A 22,061-nucleotide genomic window follows, 5' to 3' on the forward strand; every position below is an offset into this window, starting at 1 on the left:
CTTCTGGGCCCTTTTGACTAGGGCTGCAATGTGAGCCCCCCAGGTCAGGTGGGCTTTTGTGTTTGTTGTTGTTTTACTGGTTTTAATCCTGTCTGGTGATTGTGTCCTTCCGTCTTGAGAGCAATCTCTTGAGGAAGGAAGAGGAGTGAATACTAGAGTGTTTGAGTGAGTAAATGTGCTTGAATTGTTTTTATCATCCAATCTTCACTTTCTAGCCCTTGGATAAATGTTTGTTCTTTATAATTAATCTTTTGTGTTTATTTTCTGCAATGTCCTGGGCTTTCTGTGTTTAGATAAAGTAGTCTTTTGTGTTTGCAAGGTCCCTGGCCTCAGGTTTGTTTTCCTTGTTATCATGGTTTACTTCTCTCTTTTCCTGCTTGTCCTGTTTCTTAATATATCTTTTGTTCTGTGTTCTGATATTTTGTAAATGTTTTCTTTTCTAATGTACCTAGAGTTCTAATTACTTTGATTTGGTTTCTTTTCTTTTTGATGTTTGCTTTTTTTTTTGCACTGCATCTTGTTAAAGCACTCTAACCCCCCCTCCCATTTTCTTGGTTCACAGTTTTAAGCTTTTATTGGCCTTTTTGTTCCCTGTTTGCAGTTATTGCTGGCACCTTGCTTGCTTGTGGTTTGACATTTTAGCTCTTTCCTGTTAAATGTCTTTAAAGACCGCTTATAATTGTTCCAGTTATTAACATCTTATGCTAAGCATTTTAAGAAGCAATACATACTCCATTTTGTTTTACACATAATGATTATACGGTATGATGATATATTCATTTATATCAGCACGAAACCAGAATCGGAGAAAATAACAAAAATTGCGCAGAGATGTGGCAAAATCAAATAACCCTGGATAAACAGAAGGAAAAGAACGGATTTCAGGTCTTTTTGCATTTCTTTAAAATGTATTACAGTAGTCCTTGACTTACAACAGTTCATTTAGTGACTGTTCATACTTGCAACAGCACTGATCATGTGATCAAAATTCAGGTGCTTCGCAACTAGTTCATATTTATGACCACTGCAGTGTCCTGGGGTTACGTGATCCCCTTTTGTGCTCTTCAGAGCCAGATTCACTTAACAATGAGGTTGCTAACTTATCAACTGAAGTGATTCACTTAACAACGGAGGCAAGAACAGTCCTGGGGAAAAACTCACTTAACACATAACTGGAAGGAACCAACTTTATTTTAAAAATGCTTTGTATCTTCTACAGATCAAATTCAGAAGGCAGAAAATTAAGTCTGTTGCATTCCTTGATCAAGATGCTTGATTGAAAATGCTGCTTAATATTGTTCTTGAATCTCTGATTGATTTACTGGAGCTTGTAGACCATTCAAATTCAGCAGGATTCGAAGTGTATTGGCAGACTGAGAGAGAGAAGCAAGGGGGGAATCTGTGCTGCTACTGAGGTCTCCCCCAGCTCCGTTGCTTAATAATTGATATAGGAAAGGGTCACGTCTCCTTTGATCTCAAGAGTGCAGATCTGTCTAGTCAAGGCATAATGATGGGCCAAGTTGAACAGGTGGCGGCCACTCGTATAAACCTTGAACTTGTGTCTGTCACAGCAGATCAAGATCTGAGAAGGAAGGAAGGACATTAGTCTGGCAAATTAGCACATCTGGGCCACTTTTGATCCTCCAGGCAGGAGGATCTGCCGCCTACACCAGGGGTCCCCAACCACCGGTCCGGGGACCAGTATCGGTCCGTGGAACAATTTCTACCGGGCTGTCGGTTTGCTGGGCGCCGCCATCTTGTTTTGATGAAAAAGTGCTTCCGGTGAGCTTTCCCGGGTAGAAAGCAGCGTTTGGGTGCTGAAAGAATCCTCGTGCCTTAGTTTCATTGGAGGGGGGGGCGGCTTCGAACAAAACTAAGGTGCAAGGATTCTTTCAGCACGCATGGCAAGGCGAGCCGAGTGACCGTCCCGAAGCCGTCCCGAAGCCCATCGACACAGGTACAAAGGAGGAGTTGAAGGTGGCGGGGAGAAGCGGGGGACGGCTGGCCGGCCGGTCACTCGGCTCGCCTTGCCATGCATGCTGATGCTGGTACCGGGCCGCGGATGATTTTGTGATGCTGGTACCGGGCCGCGGCATAAAAAAGGTTGGGGACCACTGGCCTACACCACCCACAGCTTGCATCAAAATCAAAACGCATGTCCAGCTCATAAAGGGTGGAGGTTCATTGAGAGGCATTGCAACTGCCACCCTCTTCTCTCCCCGTCCCGAAAAACCCCAAGGGCAATGCAAGGACAATTTTCCAGGAGACACCTAAAATCATGTCGTCAAGCTTTGAAGTTGCACTTTGGCTGTTACAACTAGTGTCGCTTCTCGGCTCGCCCATGAACCATTGGGGAGGGAAGGGGGAGATGGAATGTGGGCTCCAGACATCAAGAAGCCAGCCATGAGAACCAAGGACACTTGGGCAGGTGTTTACCAGAGCCAAAAGACTTTCTCACAACAATACCAGGAGACTCCATTGGACAATGTGACCTGATCTAACAGGGGGAAGGAGAATCTAAAGTTTGACTAGGTGGGTTTGCGTGGGAAATAGTTAGATCTGGCTTTGCCCTCATCTTTGCCAAAACGATGTACTCAATAAAGCTTTGCGTTAAGAGATGGTATTGTCTCAGCCATGCTTGCTTTGGTTGAGTTTGTCGGTCAGAAGGTTGACGCAGGGTTCTCAATGCCCTCTTTTCCAGCAGAGATTCAGATTTCAACTCCTGAAAGCTGTACTCGCTGGGAATTATGGGGGGTGGAGTCTTACACTTTGGGGAAGCACCTGCTGGGTCTTCTCTTCCCTCCACACCACTTGCCTTCTTGTCGGCCAACCAAAACAAGCTCTTTGATGGGATCCAGGGCTGTCCATTCAAGTCAGGTAAAATAGGGGCGATAGCATCAGATGTGCCTGCCAACTTGACTTTTGTGACCTCCTCCCTATTGATACTCCTTCCTACTAGAATCGCCCAACTCACCTCAAAGTATTGCCCCAATTGGAAAGGGTTAAAGGGCAGATCATTTTTCTCAGCTCCCCACGTGCCATTCAGATAATAGTTGTACACCAAATATCTCTGTGGTTTCATGTGTGAATTAAGGTGCAGGGCAATATTGTTGCCAACTGTTAAATTGATTTCAAACCTTGGAAAGAGGTAAAAAAAGCAGACATCTGAGATTAGACCTTGGAAGTACTAAAAGGAAATCTGATTCCCCCCCCCCCCTCCGCTTAATCCATTAGCAGCCTGACAGTTCCCTCCATGGGAGAAGGCTAAAAGAGGGGGCGAAATCTCTTTTCCTCTTTGTAAATATTATTTATTGGTAGGCTGTTGCTGAATGTTTTAAGTTCTAGTTATTATTTTAGGTATTTATTCATTTCATTTACGTTCTGCCACAATCAAAGCAACTTTTTGTGAGCAATAAATGAGACAGACACATATGAAAAAAATGCATATTTGGCAGCAGTCTACTAGGGAGTAGCATTGTTCCAATGAAGACCAGCGGATCTTGCCTAATGGATTATTCTGGTCCTAATCATTCTTTACAGCCGCCTCCTGAGCTAGAGTTCCTTAAACCGGTGGTCTGTGAGAAAATTTTGGTGGTCTGCTGAGAAATGTCACCCCCAGAACACCGCCCCCCAAAGCAATTAATCCAGGCTGCACAGGAAGACAAGGCTGCTCAGCCCACATGGCCAGCAGGAGCTCTCCCCACCCACTCACTCCTGACCTGGCAAACTTGCCTGCTAAGTTTCCATTTTTCCTTTTATTTTCCCCGACCATCAGCTGTTCTGCTGTGCTGGGAGATTTAGATTAGCTAGAAAGCAGGAAATTGTTGGATTTCTCACTTTCTAGCTATTCTAAAAGCAGAACTGAGCCTGAAGCTTCTATTATTCAGTGCAGACTCAGGTAACCTGTGGCAGAAACACAGATCTCTCAGTGAATCTGTGATTCTATGAGCAACTCAATCTGCCTGCCTGCTCTGCCTGATTTTGGGTAAAAGTTGCTCTTTTTTTATAAAAAAAATACATGGTGTGTTGTGAATTAATTTTGTGAGTTTACTTGCTAGCAAATTTTATGTGACAGACTCAAGTAGCCGATGGCAGAAAGATAGATCTCTGAGTGAATCTGTTATTTTGTGAGCGACTCAATCTGCCTGCCTGCTTTGCCTGATTATGGGTAAAAGTTGCTTTTTTATATAAAAAAACCCAATATTTACATAAATATTTATAATATTTACATACAAGCCATGCCCAGCCAGTCACATGACCACTAAGTCGTGCCCACAGAATCAGTTGTTAAGAAATTTGAATCCTACCCCTGCTCTGTGTGTTGGTGTATGTATGTGTGAGAGAGAGAGGGAGAGAAAGAGGTTAGATTACATCTCTCTCTCCCACCAACGTGAGCAAGCCACAATCAAAATTCATATTAGTGGTCCCTGGGATTTAAAATTATGAGTTTGGTGGTCCCTGAGGTCCAACAGGTTGGCGATCCCTGCCCTAAACAATTAGCCAATCCTATCATGACATGTCAGATGTCCCCCTTTGGGCAACTCTGCCCTTAGGTAACTGCCTTTTCTTCTTCTTGTGGCAGTGAGCTCCAAAGATTGCATGAGTGGAATTTGCTTCCACTCCCCTTCACCTCCTTATCCTCCGGGCTGACGCTGCGGGTGTACAGAGGAGATGGGAGAGTCAGAGAAAGGGGATCAACTGGGAAAGGACTACGAAGGGCCCTCGCACTGGTGCTTTGCTGTGTCAAATCCAAATCAGCCCTGCAAAAAAAAAAGAGAGACTGGAGACCTGGTAGCATTCTCCGGAATAAAGCCTCGCACTGTGATGGTCCTGTTGGTTTCCAGACCTCCAGGAATGTCGCCCGTGTAGGGCACTGGCTGAAATAGACAAGAATCCAGGTTACACTTAGCACCCCCTGTCCAACCGTTCAGTTCTTTTGTCCCTGCTAGCTGTGGGGTCAGAGTAGTTGCATTCCAGTAGGTCTTGGGCTGCCAAGTGGGAGACCCACAAGGTGGCAGAAAGCAGCTTGTGAGATCTTATCTCGCACCTTATCTTTTCCCACATTCCTCGTGGTTACAAGCATCTCTGCCTTTCACCAGGCAAGTAATTTTTGGCCTCAATAGTAAGACACCAGCTGGGTTCAAGTGTTTGTTTGCTCAGTAGGCTTTGGTTAGCTTGAACAGAAGTACCCAAGCAATGTGCAATGCACACAAAAAATAGGTAGAGCTATCATGGTGTTGGCATGGCTGCTCAGTTTTATTTATCAAACCCCGTGAAAGCCCCTTGGTTTATTGGCACCATAACAGACTGAGTTTGTAGATCAAATCATAAACCTTGATTCTAACAGCTGGCTTCCTTGTGCAGATTTTAATGTAGGGGAAATGGACTAATATTAGCCCCCTTCTCAACCAAAAAGAAGCTAATTTCCCCTTAAATATTACACTCACTGTTGCTTCCCCCACCCCACCCCCCACCCCTGTGATTTTATAAGCTTGTGAGCCAAACCAAACATTAAACAGGTGAGAGAGGCTGAGTTAGCAAGTCTTTTGATACTTACTGGGTAGTAGATTGCAGAGCCTGTCAACATCTGTTGGGAGAGAAACCAAAGACAGTGTTAAAAAATCCATGTTTTTCTCCCTAGCCCTGGATGTCCTTGTCCATTGCCCGCTGCCCCCCCACCCCCCTTTTTTGTGCTGTCCCCCATGCAGTTCAACAACTTGCCCTAAAGGAAGGCAATAGCCGCTGCGTTTGTGTGGCACAATCGCTCAGGTCCCTCGAAGCCTTTGTGGTTGCTTTGTAGCAGTTGTTCAACGGAGTTATAACCTGGGTTGGTATTAGCTTAGCCTGTTGCAAATCATTCTATTGGGTGAATGGAAGAAATGGACTGAGTGTGTTAGGTTAACCTTGTGGTGTTCAAATGTGGCAGGAATTCTACCGTGTTACAGAGGCAGAAAAAAGAACAGCGAAGTCATGGCCCAGGCTCTGGATTCAGATTCTGAGTAGGAGGTTATCCAGCTGATCCTGCGGACTGTCAGCCTCAGGAAAAACCAAGTCAGACATCACAGGAGGCTGAGGAGTCACAGGCACCCTAAGCTGCTGGATGTGCCAGGACAGGATGGCATAAGACTTCTCACTCCCCACACCAGATTAGTAGAAAAGAGAGCAGAGCAGAGAAAGTCTATTGGGCTACTCACCAAGCAAAGGAAGAGACCTTCTATTCTGCTCTGCCTCAGTTCCCTTTGCTAGGAATTGTGTGTGGATTCTGCTTCTTGAACTTTGGATCTTTGGGCTGTCTAATAACTTTGTTCAAGCTCTGAAACCTTGAACTGAGTCTGAACAAATCTTCAGCATGTTTCCATTCACAAAGAAAACTTTACAGGCAAGCCTCCACTTCTTTTGCATTCCTTTGTTGTTCAGTGTGTAACTGTAACTTGTAGTAAATTGATCATCACCCAAGAAACTCTGTTCGTGTGTGAGAAACTTGCAGTAGGACAAGCAACTGATTAAGACACAATTGGGGATTGTCCCCTTCGTTGTACAAAAATGGAGAAAGATATTTGCACCAGACCAAAAATTACATTGTGGCCTTGGCTCAACCATCTTTTCTGGATGTTTCACAGAAGGTTATCACTCCATGTCTCAGAGTCTGGCTCTTCAGTAGAGAAAGCACATAAGACAGACTTCTAATATTCTGACTGAAGAGGCAGGCTGCCCTGTTCGGCCATTGCACACATCCTGGCTGTTTGCGTTCATTAATAAGGATGTGCAAGTGTCTGCTAAGCCATTCAGGGAGTTGAGCCACCCACAACTTAAAGTGGCCAAGTTGAGAAACTCTGCTTTATGGACATTTGCAAGGGGAAGTGCAGGACCTTGGCCTGGGGTAAAATTGCTCTCTGTGCAGTTGCTGGTCCTAGTCTCACCATAGGATTTTATTTTATTCTTTTGGCTTGCGTGCAGAGTTGTAAGCCAAGACGACTGAAGACCAAAAGGAGCTACAATTCTTAAGGATTAAGAAAAATGTCCGAGAAGAAAAACTGGAGGTACAAAAGAGAAAGTGACAGCTTGGGGATTGAACCAAGTCAGTATTTATTCCTAAAAAGAGATCAAGGGTCAGGAGGTGCCAACTTGTGGATAGCAAACACTTACCATGGTCCTCTCCATTTTTCTTCCCACCACGATCATAGACTGCAACACCAGGTTTCCCCCAAAGTTAATGGACTTTAGAAATTGGGGGGAGATTCTGTGCTTGAATTTGCAGAATGGGCTTCCATTCACCAGGACCTGTCAGAGGACAAAGCAGAAGTGATAACGTCTCAGTTGGGATCGCCCATTTTCTTTGTACAAAACCAGGAACACCAGAGGTGGTGTTCAACCGGTTTGCACCTATTCGGGCGAACCGGTAGCGGTTATTTGGTGTGGGTCGTCGAACCGGTGGCGAACGCTGCCAGGCCATGCCTCCAACCCGGTCGCCTGGTCGCTCATTTGCCCTGATCGCTCTCCTAGCTTTCCGTTCCCCATGTCCTCTTTCTCCCCTGAGGGAAAGGAAGAAAGGCGTGGATGCTGCAAGTATCGCTTTCCCCTTGTGAGTTAAAGTGCCTGGAGTGAGAAGGAGTGTGGTCTGACAGAGGGGCTGGGGGAATCCACTCCAGCCTTGGAGAAATTTAAAGGAGCTGCTTCAAAACGCATGTCTGTTAAGTTACAAAAGTGCTCCATGTATATGTGTGTGTGTGAGAGAGAGAGAGAAAGAAAGAAGGGAGAAAAAGAAAAATAGGAAGAGAGAGAGAAAAAAACTGTGCTATTATTTTTAATTGTTCCATTATTTTTCATGTGTTAATATTTTACACTGTCCCTACACCTAGAGTGATTTTTCTGCCTTTCTTTTGCCCAGGGTTACCACATATTTTTCAGGGTTTACATGCATTCAGTGTCAATAGTCCAGAGTATAAAATAAACATGTGTTTAACAAGAATTGAAAGGGACTTTGGAGGTCTTCTAGTCCAACCCCCAGCTCAGGCAAGAAAACTGAGGATGTCAGACTCTGAGTAGAGATCCTGGGAACGGTGTCAGAATAATACTTAGAAGGGACCTTGGGGTGAACCCTATACCATTTCAGAGAAATGGCTGTCCGGTCTTTTCTTAAAAACTTCCAGTGATTGAGCACCCAGAACTTCTGGAGACAGGCAGTTCCACTGGTTAATTGTTCTCACTGTCAGGAAGTTTCTTCTTAGTTTTAGGTTGCTTCTCTCTGTTCGGTTTCCATCCATTGCTTCTTGTTTGCGTTCTGCTTCTTTGGAAAATACATTGTCCCCCTTTCTTTGTGGCAACCCCAAAAGCCTGTTGCCTATCACACTCTTGGGTAAAACATGTGAGCCATTTCCTCCTTTCAGTAGTCCATGAAAGTACATCTATAGTATGCAGATAATAAAGTCAAAAAAGGTGAATAACATTTCTACAGAACTATAGATGAGTAGAGGCTGGGTGACAAGGAATGGCTGGGAGGGGAGGGGCCAGGTGAGGCACCCCTTGATGTGAGTGACATTGAGTTGGCCATACCCACCCAGTCGCATGACCACCAAGCACACCCACACAGTCACATGACCACTAAGTCACGCCCACCCAGTCACATGATCACCAAGCCATGCCCACCAAATAAGCCACACCTACAGAACCGGTAGTAAAAAAAAATTGAATCCCACCACTGAGGAACACCTGCCACCCCAAAGCTGAGCAGAATAAGCAGAGTCATAGAGGAGATCAAAATGGTTAAAATGAGTACATGTAAAAAGGGAGAGTCCTTCATTCCTCTCTGGACCAAAAGCTTTTCCATTTTGCAGCAGGTCGTCCTCATTTAGTGACTGTTAGCAGTTAGGATACTGATGAAATAGTAACTTTGCCGCTAGTCCTGGCATTTGACTGCAGAGAAAGGCTGAAATCTAATAAAAAAAACCAGTCAAGTTTTTGACCCCATTGATGACTAAGTTGCTGGCCCCGTTTCACTAAACAAGGACTGCTTGCACATCACTTAAACCCTATCTGAAAATAGAACATTGAGAAGGTCAGTATTAAACCCATTCATAGTTCACTCCAGACAAACGGGGAATTTTGTGGGGCGGGGTGGGGAATGAAGGAGCTCCTGCAGTCCCAAAGGAGCCTCTCTCGCGTGTATCCACCTGGTATTCGGCTTCATTGACAAAGAAGATGGCCTCAAAATGCTCGCCCTTCTGGAAAGGCATCTTGTGAACTTCCTCTTTTCCCCACCTGCCGGACTGACATATGTTGAGCACAACGTGCTGCTGAGGAAAGCGAGGGTTGAAGTGGAAGAGAATGTCTCTGCCACAGAGAAAGTTCATCACGAACCTGGAAGAAAGAGAGGAAAAGAGAAGAGGAATATTAAAAGGGAGGTGTAGGAATCTCAGAGTAGAGTTCTCATTGCCCCCTTCTCCTTTTCCTGAAGCTAGAATCTACAGGAGGGTGGGTTTTTGCTTGAAGAGAAGAATCAAGTTCCTAGCCATCGTGGCTTAGTTGGAGTTGGAAGAAACAGGAAGTAGAACCATCCAAAGAATTAAGGAAAGCTTTAATCTTGGCACAGAATGATTTAACCTTCTCTTAACAACATGATAATCTTATTAGTAAGGTGGCCACTTGCCCTTCCTGGAAGCCACCCCCAAAATGTTACCTGGTAGCTTTTTGGGGCACCGTCCCTTCAATATATAAAGCCATCCCAGGATGGAGTCCACCAGAGACAGGGTGATCGTAAGGGGGAGTCTGGAAGACAGAAAATGATGAACCAAACTAATGACTTCATTGCAAAACACAACGTTGACTTTCAAATCAGCCAACCGCAACCTGTGCCTTTCTGTGAGGTTCTGAGTCAACAAAGTCCTCCTGGGAGGGCCTCTGCTAAGGATTAATTCCCCCAACGTGGCAAGGAAGGAAGGCTGGAGGAAGCACCAGAACTGCAGCCATGGACTGGTTCTGCTTTAGCTCTATGGGGGACAGGTAGAGGCCACCAACTGCATTGAGACCACAGCATCTCCTGGACAAGGTAGGGAACTCACATGGACAGCGTCCCACCCAGGCTAATCTTGTGCTTCCAACATGTTGGCCCTCAAGTTCCAGAATTTTTACCAGTCCAGATCACATACAGGATGATAGGCATTCTAATAACAGATGAGACAATGTTCTCATCCCTTTCATTTTCCCTGAACGTTCCCAAGGAACAACCAGGCAATGGAAAGGTGCCTAGCAAACATCTGAAACCTGCCTGTTGGTCCAGTCAGACATCTTAAGATTATCAAGTTGAGAAACACTGCTTTATATTCATCTACGTACAAGAGGTAAAACAGGATCTTGGCCTGGGGTAAATTTGGACCCTGTTCAGATGCTGATTTTAGCATCACTTTAGGATGGATATATTTGCTAGCATGCAGAGTCATAAGCCAAGGCAACTGAGGACCCAGAACGGCCACGATTCGTAGGGATGAAGGAAAATGTATGAGAAGGATGACTGGAGAGCAGAGAGAGAAAGCAATAGGTTGAGGATTGAATTTTCAGAATCAGTCTCCAGAGAGAGATCAAGGATCAGGAAGTGCCAACTTGTCAATATCAGATACTTACCTTGACTTGTCCTCCCATCACGGACAGAGATTGCAGTTCCAGGTTTCCATCAATGCTAATGACCCGGATGTTTTGTGGGGGGATTCTGTGGTTGTAGTTGCATAAGGTGTTCCTGTTCACTAGGACCTGTCAGAGGGCAAAGCCAAAGGCATCAAGTCTCACTTGGGATCTGCCACAAAAAAGAGGGGGTCAACGTATTTTACAAAGCACCAGAGGGCAGGACAAGAAGCAATGGTTAGAAACTAATCGGAGAGAGAAGCAACCTGGAATTCAGGAGAAACTTCTTAACAGTGAGGACAATTAGCCAGTAGAACAGCTTTGCCTTCAGAAATCATGGCCTCTCCATCACTGGAGGATTTTAAGAAGAGATTGAACAGTTGCTTGTCTGAGATTGCATAGGGTCTCCTACTTGAGCAGGGGCTGAACTAGAAGACCTTCAAAGTCCTTCCAATTCTATTTTATTCTGTTCTATTCCTATGCTACTCTAGGGTGAATTCTGAAGGGGGAACAAAGAGGCACCTGCAGCCCCAAAGGGGCCTCTGTCACAGGTACTAACCTGGTATCCAAAATTATGGACAATCCAGAGGACCTCGAAGTGCTTGCCTTTTTGGAAGGGATTCATGAGTTTCTCTTCCTTTCCCCACCTGCCATCCTGAAGTGTGCTGAAGCCAACTGTCTCTCCATTAATGTGAGACCTGAAGTGGAGGGGAACATCACCCCCCTTTTGCTGGCCACAGGCAAACTCCACCTGGAAGTACACCCAGGTTCTGGAATAGACAGGAAAAGACAAGCAGAAAATTAAATGGGGGGTGCAGGAATCTCAGAGTAGAGTTCTGCCCTCTCCTCCTTTGCCTTGAAGCTGGAATCTGTAATATTCTAATTTGTTGGTTTAAGAGAAGAATCAAGCTCCTAGCTCTTGTGGCTTACTTGGAGTTGGAAAAAGCAGGAAGCGGAACTATACAAAGAATTAAGAAAGGGTTTGATCTTGGCATGCAATAGGATAATATAATCTAGTCTCGACATAATAAACTTATCACTATTATTTTCAGTGAGGTAGCTCTTGCCCTTCTTTGAGCCCCCAAAGAAATCTTACCTATTGTGTTCGGGCACTGTGCCTTGCATATATACAGACATCCCAGGACGGAGTCCGCCAGGGACAGCTTGACTCTGGAAGGCAGAAAATTATGAACCAAGCCAATGAATTTACTGCAAAACACAATGTTGTCTTTCGAACCGGCCAACTGCAACCTGTGCCTTGTAGAAGCCTTTGTATATGGCTTCCGAGTCAAACAAAGAACTCTGGGAGGGCCTCTGCTGAGGATTAATCCCCCCAACGTGGCAGAGGAAGGAAGGCATGGAGGAAGCACCAGAACTGCAGCCATGGACCTGTTCTGCTTTTTCAAGAAGGAGAAGAAACCGTCACCCTATGTCATAGATGCCTTTGAACGAATATTTTAGCTCTTCCTGTTTTGATGATGCTCTGCGGAGTCTGGAGATGCTTTTGGTTTAGGCGGAATAAAGATAAGAAGGGTGCTTTTCTCAGGTCAAAGAAGAATATGAAAGAAAGCAAAGACAGAAAATAAACAGAAGCCACTTACAGTTGTTCCATCTTCATCATCAGTGAATGCACTCTAAAATGGAAACAAAGGATGCCTTTATAATTAAGGTGTGGCAGTGTATCCTATCAGGATTTGTGTGCATCAGGCCTGAGACACTACAGTTTGCTTAAATCAAGAAAGGGACCATGAGGGCCATAGATGGGATGGCTTGAGCAGACTAGATCAAACCAAAAGAAATATGCAACATCAACAAAGATCCAGGCCACCTAACAACCTCAGTGACCAAGGAAAAGGCTACTGTCCAATAATCTAAAAACACATGACTTCTCTCTCCATGCTGTCATTGCCATCTTTAATATTACATAGGCATATCATATTTTTATACTTATACTTTCATTACTCAGATAAGAAACGTATTTCTTATCATAACATAGAATGATTAGGAGCGAACAGACACCTTCTGGAAAAGTACAAATATTGATGGAGTTTCTTGACTTTTTCTTTTAAGCTTTTCTTCTAAGCTCCGGGGAAGACTTCTGAAGCCAGAATCTCTCATAATTTCATAATAGTCATAACGATGTTCTCCTTTAAATACCCCCAAGAATTTATAGTTTTCTCCACTCCTCTACTCATTGCAGAATACCTTATGCCAACAGAATCGAAATTCTAGACCTACAAAACCTAGAACTATACCGCCTTTGGTCCGGTCTAAGTATAGTACATAAAATCATACATTGCAATGTCCTACCTGTCAATGAATACTTCAGCTTCAACCATAACAACACAAGAGCAAACAATAGATACAAACTCAAGATTAATTGCACCAAACTCGATTGCAGGAAATACGACTTCAGCAACAGAACAGTCAATGTCTGGAATACTCTACCTGACTCGGTGGTTTCTTCCCTAAACCCCAAAAACTTTAACTTTAGACTGTCTACTATTGACCTCACCCCTTTCCTAAGAGGTCTGTAGCGCACCAATGTGCCTACCGTCCCTGTCCTATTATTTCTTTTGGTTTTTCTTACATGTATCCATTTCATGTATTCATAACTATGTTTATACTTATACCTGTTACCTTGTAAGCGATTGACAAATCAAATAAATAAATAAATTGTTTCTGAAATGTATGTAAATCCTTGAGGGGAGGGGGGGAGCAGTCTCCAGAGTAACCCTATCTCAAAAAAGATAACATTGAAAACAGCAGAAATTAGACGTTAAGTGCATATCTACTTACTATCAGTTTAGACACTCCTTTGTCATCCTTAGCTTTCTTCATAATAGGTATTATCTTATCTCTGACTGACTATAAAGAAGAAGAAAAAACATTACGGATTCCTTCATAAGTTGTGCCAGTACATGATAGGTGTGGGCCTTGCCTGGGCCCCTGCAGCCCACTAAAATAAACTGGTGAGCTCTTGAAGGCCATGGAGGATATTGATGTGAATGGCCTCACAACACCAGAGTAGGAACATAATGCTATATCTTCAAGGCAGGCAAAGTCAAGGAAATGGTTGGGATTGCAGGAAAAATGCTATTATATATATCAGCAAAATCCTAGAAGCCTATCCAAAACTCCATTATTCTTTTTCAAGGAGAACAAAGCCAAGCTGGTTTCCAAAGCAAATTCTGATTAAAATTAATCCTGGGAAGCAAAATGAGGAAATGCATCTCATAAGGAAAATTGCATCTGACAGAAAGACTAGTTGAGCCAACAATTTACTATTTTGCAGAGAGAAGAACCACAAGTTGGGGAAACACTCCCCACCCCCAAGTTGTCCCTTGGAGACAATTCCAAAATATATGTTTTTCCCTTTGCTGTTCAGAACCCAGGGGAGCCATCACTCCAGTTTAGGAGTCAGTGTTTTTTAGGGGATGTAATAGGTATTTGAAGCTGCTTTCACATGAAACAGGTGAAATATTTTGGCCTGCCTGCTCAGTTTTTGCTCCAGAGTCTCTGAAGATAGCAAAAGAAGATGGCATTCTAGCGGGTATGAATAACAAAAGGCAAGTTGTATGGCATACAAGAAGAATATTACTCAAAATAGTCATGGAATACGAAAAAAATCTACTTACTATTATCTCATAATTGTTAACGTGATCTTGACCTATATTCTGTAAAGGAAACAAAAGGTATTACTTTTATTTGGAAAAGATATCACACATGATTTCTCCAACAATGCCATCACTATAATCTTTGATATCGTATAAGATTTAGGCTTCACTATAACATTTTTTTTGGGGGGGCGGGGGGGAATCATATGAAAAATCCCTCTTTTTCCTTCCACAATGTTTCTGGGTAAAACAGATCGCAGAACAGGAGATAAGTAAACACACCACCTTAGCAACAAAACTGCATTTGGACCATACAGATGAGTCACACCAAAAAGGGGCTGAAATTACAGGGAGAGACAGAAATTGACCAGATCAGTCTTCCCCAGTGAAAAATGATCCTTGGGGCAGTTCTGAAAAGGCTTTGTATACACACACACACATACCCAATTGAAGTGGGTTTGGGTTTGGAGTCAGATTTGTTTCAACACAGCAGCTTCATTTTTCTGCATGTACAATTTTGGAAGTTACATGGATCCACCAGTGAATAAGGACTTCCCTGACAGAATATATCACTTAAGGCATTCCTGTCATGGTGATTAGAAAGTATGTCTGAAAAATGGGGGTCTTGATGATCCCCAGGGGATACAACAGCAAACAGAATGATGTGACAAAATGTGATGCAGCTCTGTGCCATGACGAATCACGTTGGACCATCAGCAAACTCAGCATGATGTAAAAGTAGTGAACATTTTTCTTTTTATTACCAGATGAGATGCTACTGGGAGAAGCAGAGTATAACAATGGGGCCTTGAGGATCCACAGAGGATGCATTGGCACATGATGTGATAAAGTATACTGTAGTCTTGTGTTCCTGCAAGCTAGATTATCAGACTTGTGATGACACAGAAATGATGATATGCATGGCATGATTTCATCCCAAGAAAACTGTAATTATCTACTTGGGTGTTTCAACTGCTGACACAATCACACACATTTGCCTGAGGGTCCTTGTCTTTGCACCTCATTCTCAGGGGAAACATCACCCCAATTTGATGAGTTGGTCAATCTATCCATTTTTTAAAGGGATAAATTATTTCAAAAAGAAAAGAGGTGAAATGTTTTGGCCCTGCCTGCTCTCTTCATGCTCTGGAGATTCTGGAGATGCTTTCTGGGTGGGGTAGAATCATGAAAGGGCTGCTTCACTGCATGCAGAGAAGAATATCACTCAACAAAAAGATGACGAAAGGGATGAAGAAGATGAAGAAAGAGCCATTTACCATTAATGTGTCAATGTCTTTTCCATTCAAAGCATTCTACAAAAGAAACAAAAACATCAAATTCTGTTCTGACTCAAAGACACCCAGGAACTCTCTGTTCGTGTCATCATTACCATCTTAGATACCTTTTACATGAATTGCTGCTTCCCTCCAGTTAGGAAACCCACATTCCTTATCCCCAAAGGGACTGCTTAGTCCAAAATCACATTTAAATTAACAGAGTTCTGAGACTTCTTTAACTTTTTCTTTCTCTTTTCAATTTTCTTCAACGGTCAAAATATGCATTGAGAAACCTGAGAAATAAAGGTTCTACCTAATTATGAACAGATAGAAGATTACTTTAAAAAGAGGAGCTTCAACTGACATGGCTCTTGGGAGACAACGCTCTTTTGAGAACATTGTCCTACATATCCACATCTCTTGCCTGAAGTAGTTCTAGACCTTTATAGGTAAGACATCCTTATGATGGAAAGTTTTTTTTTAAATTTTGCTTCATGTAAACCCGCCCTCCCCTTTTACTTCCTCTTCCTCTTCCTCAGAACATTGGGGGTGGGGGGGATCCCCAAATGATTTAGGCTATGCTTAGTCCTAAATCCTTCTTTTACAGTTCAATCCATCCCATCAAGGTCTGGGGACCGTTGGATGTGGGAATTTTTTAAAAAGTATTGCTGCATGCAAGACAGATATTTCCCATGGAAAAGAGAGAAGATGGTCAAAGAGCTACTTACAATTATTTCCAAGGTACATTCCTCACTCAGTCCATTCTGCAACGGAGACGAAGGGTATCAAAACTCTATTCTCACATGAGAAGATATACTCCTCCTCCTACCATGTTATCTCTGCCATTTCACATGCCATAAAAATGAATTTCTTTATAAATCAAAACTACTTACCACCAATTCAGCCAGAGGACCATGTTTGAAGTGTTCCTTCTACAAAGAAATCGGGGATCAGTGTTATTTTGATAACTATTATTAACTACAACTATACCATCACAGATAACTTCAATACCATACAGTAATATCATCTATATCTTTCATTCTCCAAATAGGAACTGTGCCTTTCTAATCACAGATTGAGTGATAAAACCTAAAAGACACATGAATCAACTGCAATCTGAGACTTGTTATTGTGAGCAAATAATTTTTGTAGGTTTTTTTTCTTAAAAAGACACATGACTTTGCAGCTCTTCTAAAGGTTTCTTGATATCTTGTTTTAAGCGTTTCTCCTAAGCCAGAGGGAACGCCTGTGAAGCCAGATTCTTTCAACTTCCGACAATAGTCAAACCAATGCCTTTTTTAAAATGTTCCCAAGAATTCTTCCTGAAATGTCTGAAGATTCTTTGGGGATAGTGAAGCTCAAGAGGGCTGATCAGATTATATCTAACAAGGATAACATAAAAGACATTCAAGAAATGAGAGAACTTAAGTGTGTATCTACTTACTATCAAGTTATATATCAGTTTATCACCATGTGACATTTTCTTAAGAACATTTAACATATTCTCCATGACGCTCTACAAAGAAGGAGAAAAATTATCCTCTTTTATGGATTCCTACATAACTATGTTGTGCCAGTGCATGACAAAAATATCTGGGTGGCTCTTGCCTGGGGCACTGCAGTCCATTAAAATAAACTGGTGAGGCCTTGAGGGCCATGGAGGATATTGGTGTGAATGGTCTCACATCATCAGAGAAGGTATGTAAAGCCAGATCGACCTTTTGAAGCAACCAAAGTCAAGGAAACCATGGCAGAGATTCCAGAAATTCCACTACATTTTTGTCAGATTTAGTAGCAGAATCTTGAAAGCCCACCCAAAGCCTTCATTACTCCTTTTTAAGGACAATGAAGTCAACCTGGAGCTACATTGAGTCCTTTTCTCACCCAATACCCAGAGCTGAACAAGCTTGATAATGATATGATGATACATTACATTTATGGGCTGCCCAACTTCCAGAGTGTTAACTAGGCATATATATCCTAATTTATGGGAAGTGGTCATTTGGATGGTGGATTGCAAGACAGTTTCTAGGTTAAAGATCCTGGATTGTACATATACACTCTATGGAATCTTATCAGAGTTTGGTTGTTTCCTTGAAGATATAATTATATTAGGAATAATAATAGCTACAACAACAATAATGGATAATCCCATGGACCCTTCCCTCACATTAGAGCATGCTGCAACAGTGCAGGTGGTAGGGGTAGTTATGGGGTAAAGAGGTGCCTCAAGCTGTTTTATTCAAAACTCGCCCAAGATTTTAGCCTTGCCTTTTTTTTTTTTTTTTGATGCTTTAGGGACAATGGCGGTGATTGCTGAGGGTAGGAATAGAATCACAAAAGGGGTCTTTGGTCACATGCAAAGAGAATATGTCATAAAGAAGACCAGAGGATAAACAAAGAGGTATTTACCAGAGAATCAGCTAGTTTACACTCTCCTTCTAGGCAATTCTATAAATAAAACAAAAGGAATTACTACTACTTTGTCATCACAACACATGTGACTTCTACAACTGCATTTTCAACAATTTCAACTGGTCCTAATGACTGAGGCATTTCTTAACAATAATCCCACACAAGAAAAGTCATAAAAAATTTTTTATTTTATTTTATTTGGTTTGTCAATTACTTACAAGATAATAGGTATAAGTAAAACGTAATTATGAATACAAGGATACATATAAGAAAAATAAAAAATAAAACAATAGGACAGGGACGGTAGGCACGTTGGTGTGCTTATGCACTTCCCCTACAGACCTCTTAGGAAAGGGGGGAGGTCAATGGTAGACAGTCTAAAGTTAAAGTTTTGGGGGTTTGGAGAAGAAACCACAGAGTCAGGTAGAGTATTCCAGACATTGACCATTTTGTTGCTGAGGCCTAATTTCCGCAATCAAGTTTGGTGCGATTAACCTTGAGTTTGTATCTGTTGTGTGCTCTTGTGTTGTTATGGTTGAAGCTGTAGTATTCATTGACAGGTAGGACATTGCAATATATAATTTTATGTACTATACTTAGATTGAACCGAAGGCAGCGTAGTTCTAGGTTTTCTAGGTCTAGAATTTCAAGTCTGGTCACATAAGGTATTCTGCAACGAGTAGAGGAGTGGAGAACTCTTGTGAAATATTTCTGGACTTTCTCAACTGTATTAATATCAGATACATAATGCGGGTTCCAGACTGATGAGCTGTATTCAAGTATTGGTCTAGCAAATGTTTTGTATGCTCTAGTTAGTAGTGTAATATTACTAGAGAAAAAGCTACGTAAGATTAGGTTAACAACTCTTTAACGCCTTTTTGGCTATGTAGTTACAGTGGGCTCTAGCACTTAGATCATTACAGATGAGTACACCAAGGTCCTTGACAGAGTTTGGATCATCAACAAGGTCTTGACTATTCAGCCTGTATTTTATTTTCTGATTATTATTTTTTTGCCAATATGTAGGACAGAGCATTTGTTTGTTGAGATTTGAAGTTGCCATTTGTTTGACCATTCTGATACATAGTTGAGGTCTTTTTGAAGGGTAGCAGTATTGTCTGTGGTGTTGAATAGCTAATAATCAGGTCAGTCATGTCCATTTATGAAGGTCACGACATGCTAGGCAGGCTCTATTGAGATCATATGTCATAAGTTAAGGACTATGTACGTGAAGCTAGGACAAAAGAATAAAAGAGGGAGTGCATTGGCACAATTGGCTAAATTTGGATAGGTATAATCCTAGTTAGATTTTTTTTGTACTTTGCCGACTTGTGGAAATATAAACTATTTGATCACTTTAGTACTTAATATATTATGAAAATACCAGAAAGGCAGTTGTATTTGTAGCCAAGGTGAGAGATTTGCATGAAATTTCTACAACACTAAAAATCTGGACTAAGTAAACCAGAAAAAGGTTTAGACTTTGTTATAATTTTGGGGATCATTCGAAAAATCTCTCTTTTTGGCTTTCCCAACATTTCCTGGTAACCACAGACAATATTCAAGAAGAATACTACTAAAAAAAAAGGCAGAAGATGAAGAAAGAGCTACTTACTGTTAATTTCTCAATTTCCTTTGCATTGAAAGCATTCTACAAAGGAAGGAAACATATCAAATTGTATTTTAACAGAAGATACCCATGACCTTTCTATCTACCCATGACCATCACTACCATCTTAAAAACCATTTATATAAATAAATTGCTGCTCTCCTCCACTTAGGAAACAGCCATCCTTTTTTTCAGAAAGTGAATCAAAAAAGAATCTGAATCGAATTCTAATTCTTAAAAACAATTTAACAACATGGCACTTGGAGTTCAACACTCTTTTCAGAACATTGCCCTACATGTCCATATTTCATCCCTTACTCTAAGTTTACTTTAGTTATACACCTATACAGGTAGTCCACAACTTACAACAGTTCATTTAGTGACTGTTCCAAATTACAACATCACTGAAAAAAGTGACTGATGACCATTTTTCACACTTGCGACCACTGCAGCATCCCTGTGGTCATGCGATCAAAATTCAGACATTTGGCAACTGATTCGTAGTTATGACGGTTGCAGTATCCCTGGGTCATGTGATCGCCTTTTGCAGCCTTCGGACATGCAAACTCAACGAGGAAACCAGGTTCACTTAGCAATCATGTTATTTAATAACTACAGTGATGTACTTAACAAACAAATATGGCAAGAAAAGTCATAAAATGCGGCAAAACTCACTGAACTCAATTGTGGCCCAAAGTTGAGGACTACCTGTAGATGCAAGGTATCTTTTTGATGGAATGTTTTTTATTCTGCTTCACCTAGGCCTCCTCTGTCTTTTCCTGCTCCAATAAGTTCAGAGATATTTGTGTCTCCACCTAGATTGCTCTTCTTGATTTTCTGTGTAGCCATATGAGGACAAAGGGCTACTGAAATCCCTCAATAGCATCTCATATCCTCTTCCAATTGCTACAAGAATGTCATCTCAGATTCAGAGCCTTTTCTGCTAGCTAGGAAAAAGATTACAAATAGATCTAGGCCATCCTGAGTCCTAAGTTCTCCACACACTCTTAGACCCTCCCCAAACTTTGGAGTTGGGTAGAAGCGTGCAATATCTTTTCAAGACTGAATATCAAAACTTTCATCATAAAATAACAATTTTCCTAAATAAGAAATCTTGGTGTATCGACTAAATTTTGATGGGATTGACTCCAAAAATGGTCTGCTTAAATGCATGGAAGAAAGATATTTCCCATGAAAAGAGAGAACATGGTCATAGAATTACTTACGATCATTTTCATTGTAAGTTCCTCACTCAGTGCATCCTACAATGGAAACAACGGGTATCAGCTCAATTCTCACCTGACAATATATATGACTTCTCCAATGGTGCTACCTCTGCAATTTCATATAAAAATTAATCCTTTCCCTGTTCACAGAGGTCCTTTAATAGGCACACTGTTGTGGTTCACCGGCAGCAGGTGCGGATGGCTGAAGTCTCGGAGAGCAAAGACTTGGATGAGGGGCCTGCGTGTGACGTAGGGATGGGGTCAGGACTATCAGGGAGTGGAATGCTGCCTTCAGAGATTGTGGAGGCTGGCAGCAGTGATGAAGAGCACCCCGAGGAGCCTGTGCCCAGCACGCATGTGGATTGGATTGTTTGAAACAAATCTCTCATCCTGGATTTGCAAACATGACTCAATAAAGTAATGCCTTGAAAACGAGGGGATGAAATCCATTTTACCAGCAAAATTGCAAGTGATGCCAGTCGCAACCGTTAGAGATAGAAACTCCCACATACATTTCTCATCCTCGGCACCTTTAAGTTATGTGGACTTCAACTCCAGAATTCCCCAGACTGCATGCTTGGTAAACTCTAATGACTTCTTTTGGCTGGGATTCGAGTTGTAATCACCACACTTCTTAAGGTTGCTATGTTGGCTAGGGAAAACTTCAGGCCCCATTGTTTAATTTATTTAAAGAGCTCAAATTCATGGCAGCATCTGTGAATTGGTGTTTGGTGAGTGTTGGTGGAAATAAGAAGCCATAGGTTGATGCTTTTTACCCTCCAGAAAACTGAATAATAAGGACTAGGATTACTCCAGGAAAGAGCAACAAGATAAACAACGAACTACTTACCATAACTTTTTCAACCATATTACGATTGTCATTTCCCTATGAAGGAAATGAAGGGTATGATTGTGATCATTACATGATAATTCATAACAAGATGGCTTCGTCAACTGTTCCCTCTCAAGATATTAGCACATATGTGAGTGGTTGCATTCTCCAAATAGGAAACCCATAGTTCTTACTAAAAGTGAGACGCCTCAGTGCTTTAGGTGGTTGAATAAAAATAAAACAGGTGCTTGTTCAGTTCAAAGAAGAATAAGGGGAAAAAGGAAATAAAATATACTTACCGTGTTTCCACCTCCACCACCATTGAATATACTCTAAAATGGAAACAAAAGGATACCTTTATTATTACGGTGTGGCAGTATAATTATCGGGCGAGGGGGGGCCGGAAAGTCTCCAGAGAGCTATTATGGTCACATCTAAGAAGGACAACATAGAAAACAGAAGAAATGAGAC

General features: G+C 42.0%; 1 protein-coding gene across 1 annotated transcript in view; it reads right to left on the minus strand.

Annotated features, from left to right (window-relative positions):
- Window positions 1-1,173: 1,173 nt before the first annotated feature.
- LOC113445952 (uncharacterized) overlaps window positions 1,174-22,061 on the minus strand; it is a 28,940-nt gene continuing 8,052 nt past the window's right edge. Inside the window, exons 13-34 of the mRNA XM_087939302.1 lie at window positions 21,890-21,922; window positions 21,609-21,644; window positions 20,759-20,794; window positions 19,539-19,574; window positions 17,921-17,959; window positions 16,953-17,024; window positions 16,402-16,440; window positions 16,237-16,272; window positions 15,509-15,544; window positions 14,253-14,291; window positions 13,414-13,482; window positions 12,216-12,248; window positions 11,711-11,784; window positions 11,174-11,384; window positions 10,618-10,743; window positions 9,677-9,765; window positions 9,171-9,357; window positions 7,147-7,281; window positions 5,558-5,587; window positions 4,789-4,877; window positions 2,975-3,137; window positions 1,174-1,582 (exon numbers count right to left, since the gene is read on the minus strand). Of these exons, the coding sequence (XP_087795428.1) occupies window positions 1,436-1,582; window positions 2,975-3,137; window positions 4,789-4,877; window positions 5,558-5,587; window positions 7,147-7,281; window positions 9,171-9,357; window positions 9,677-9,765; window positions 10,618-10,743; window positions 11,174-11,384; window positions 11,711-11,784; window positions 12,216-12,248; window positions 13,414-13,482; window positions 14,253-14,291; window positions 15,509-15,544; window positions 16,237-16,272; window positions 16,402-16,440; window positions 16,953-17,024; window positions 17,921-17,959; window positions 19,539-19,574; window positions 20,759-20,794; window positions 21,609-21,644; window positions 21,890-21,922 (1,755 nt within the window). The 3' untranslated portion in view covers window positions 1,174-1,435. The remainder of the gene's footprint in view (window positions 1,583-2,974; window positions 3,138-4,788; window positions 4,878-5,557; window positions 5,588-7,146; window positions 7,282-9,170; window positions 9,358-9,676; window positions 9,766-10,617; window positions 10,744-11,173; window positions 11,385-11,710; window positions 11,785-12,215; window positions 12,249-13,413; window positions 13,483-14,252; window positions 14,292-15,508; window positions 15,545-16,236; window positions 16,273-16,401; window positions 16,441-16,952; window positions 17,025-17,920; window positions 17,960-19,538; window positions 19,575-20,758; window positions 20,795-21,608; window positions 21,645-21,889; window positions 21,923-22,061) is intronic.

Source organism: Pseudonaja textilis, chromosome 10, assembly GCF_049901715.1.
Source record: "Pseudonaja textilis isolate UNSWEBS1 chromosome 10, rPseTex1.2, whole genome shotgun sequence".
In the NCBI taxonomy this organism is placed as follows: domain Eukaryota; kingdom Metazoa; phylum Chordata; class Lepidosauria; order Squamata; family Elapidae; genus Pseudonaja; species Pseudonaja textilis.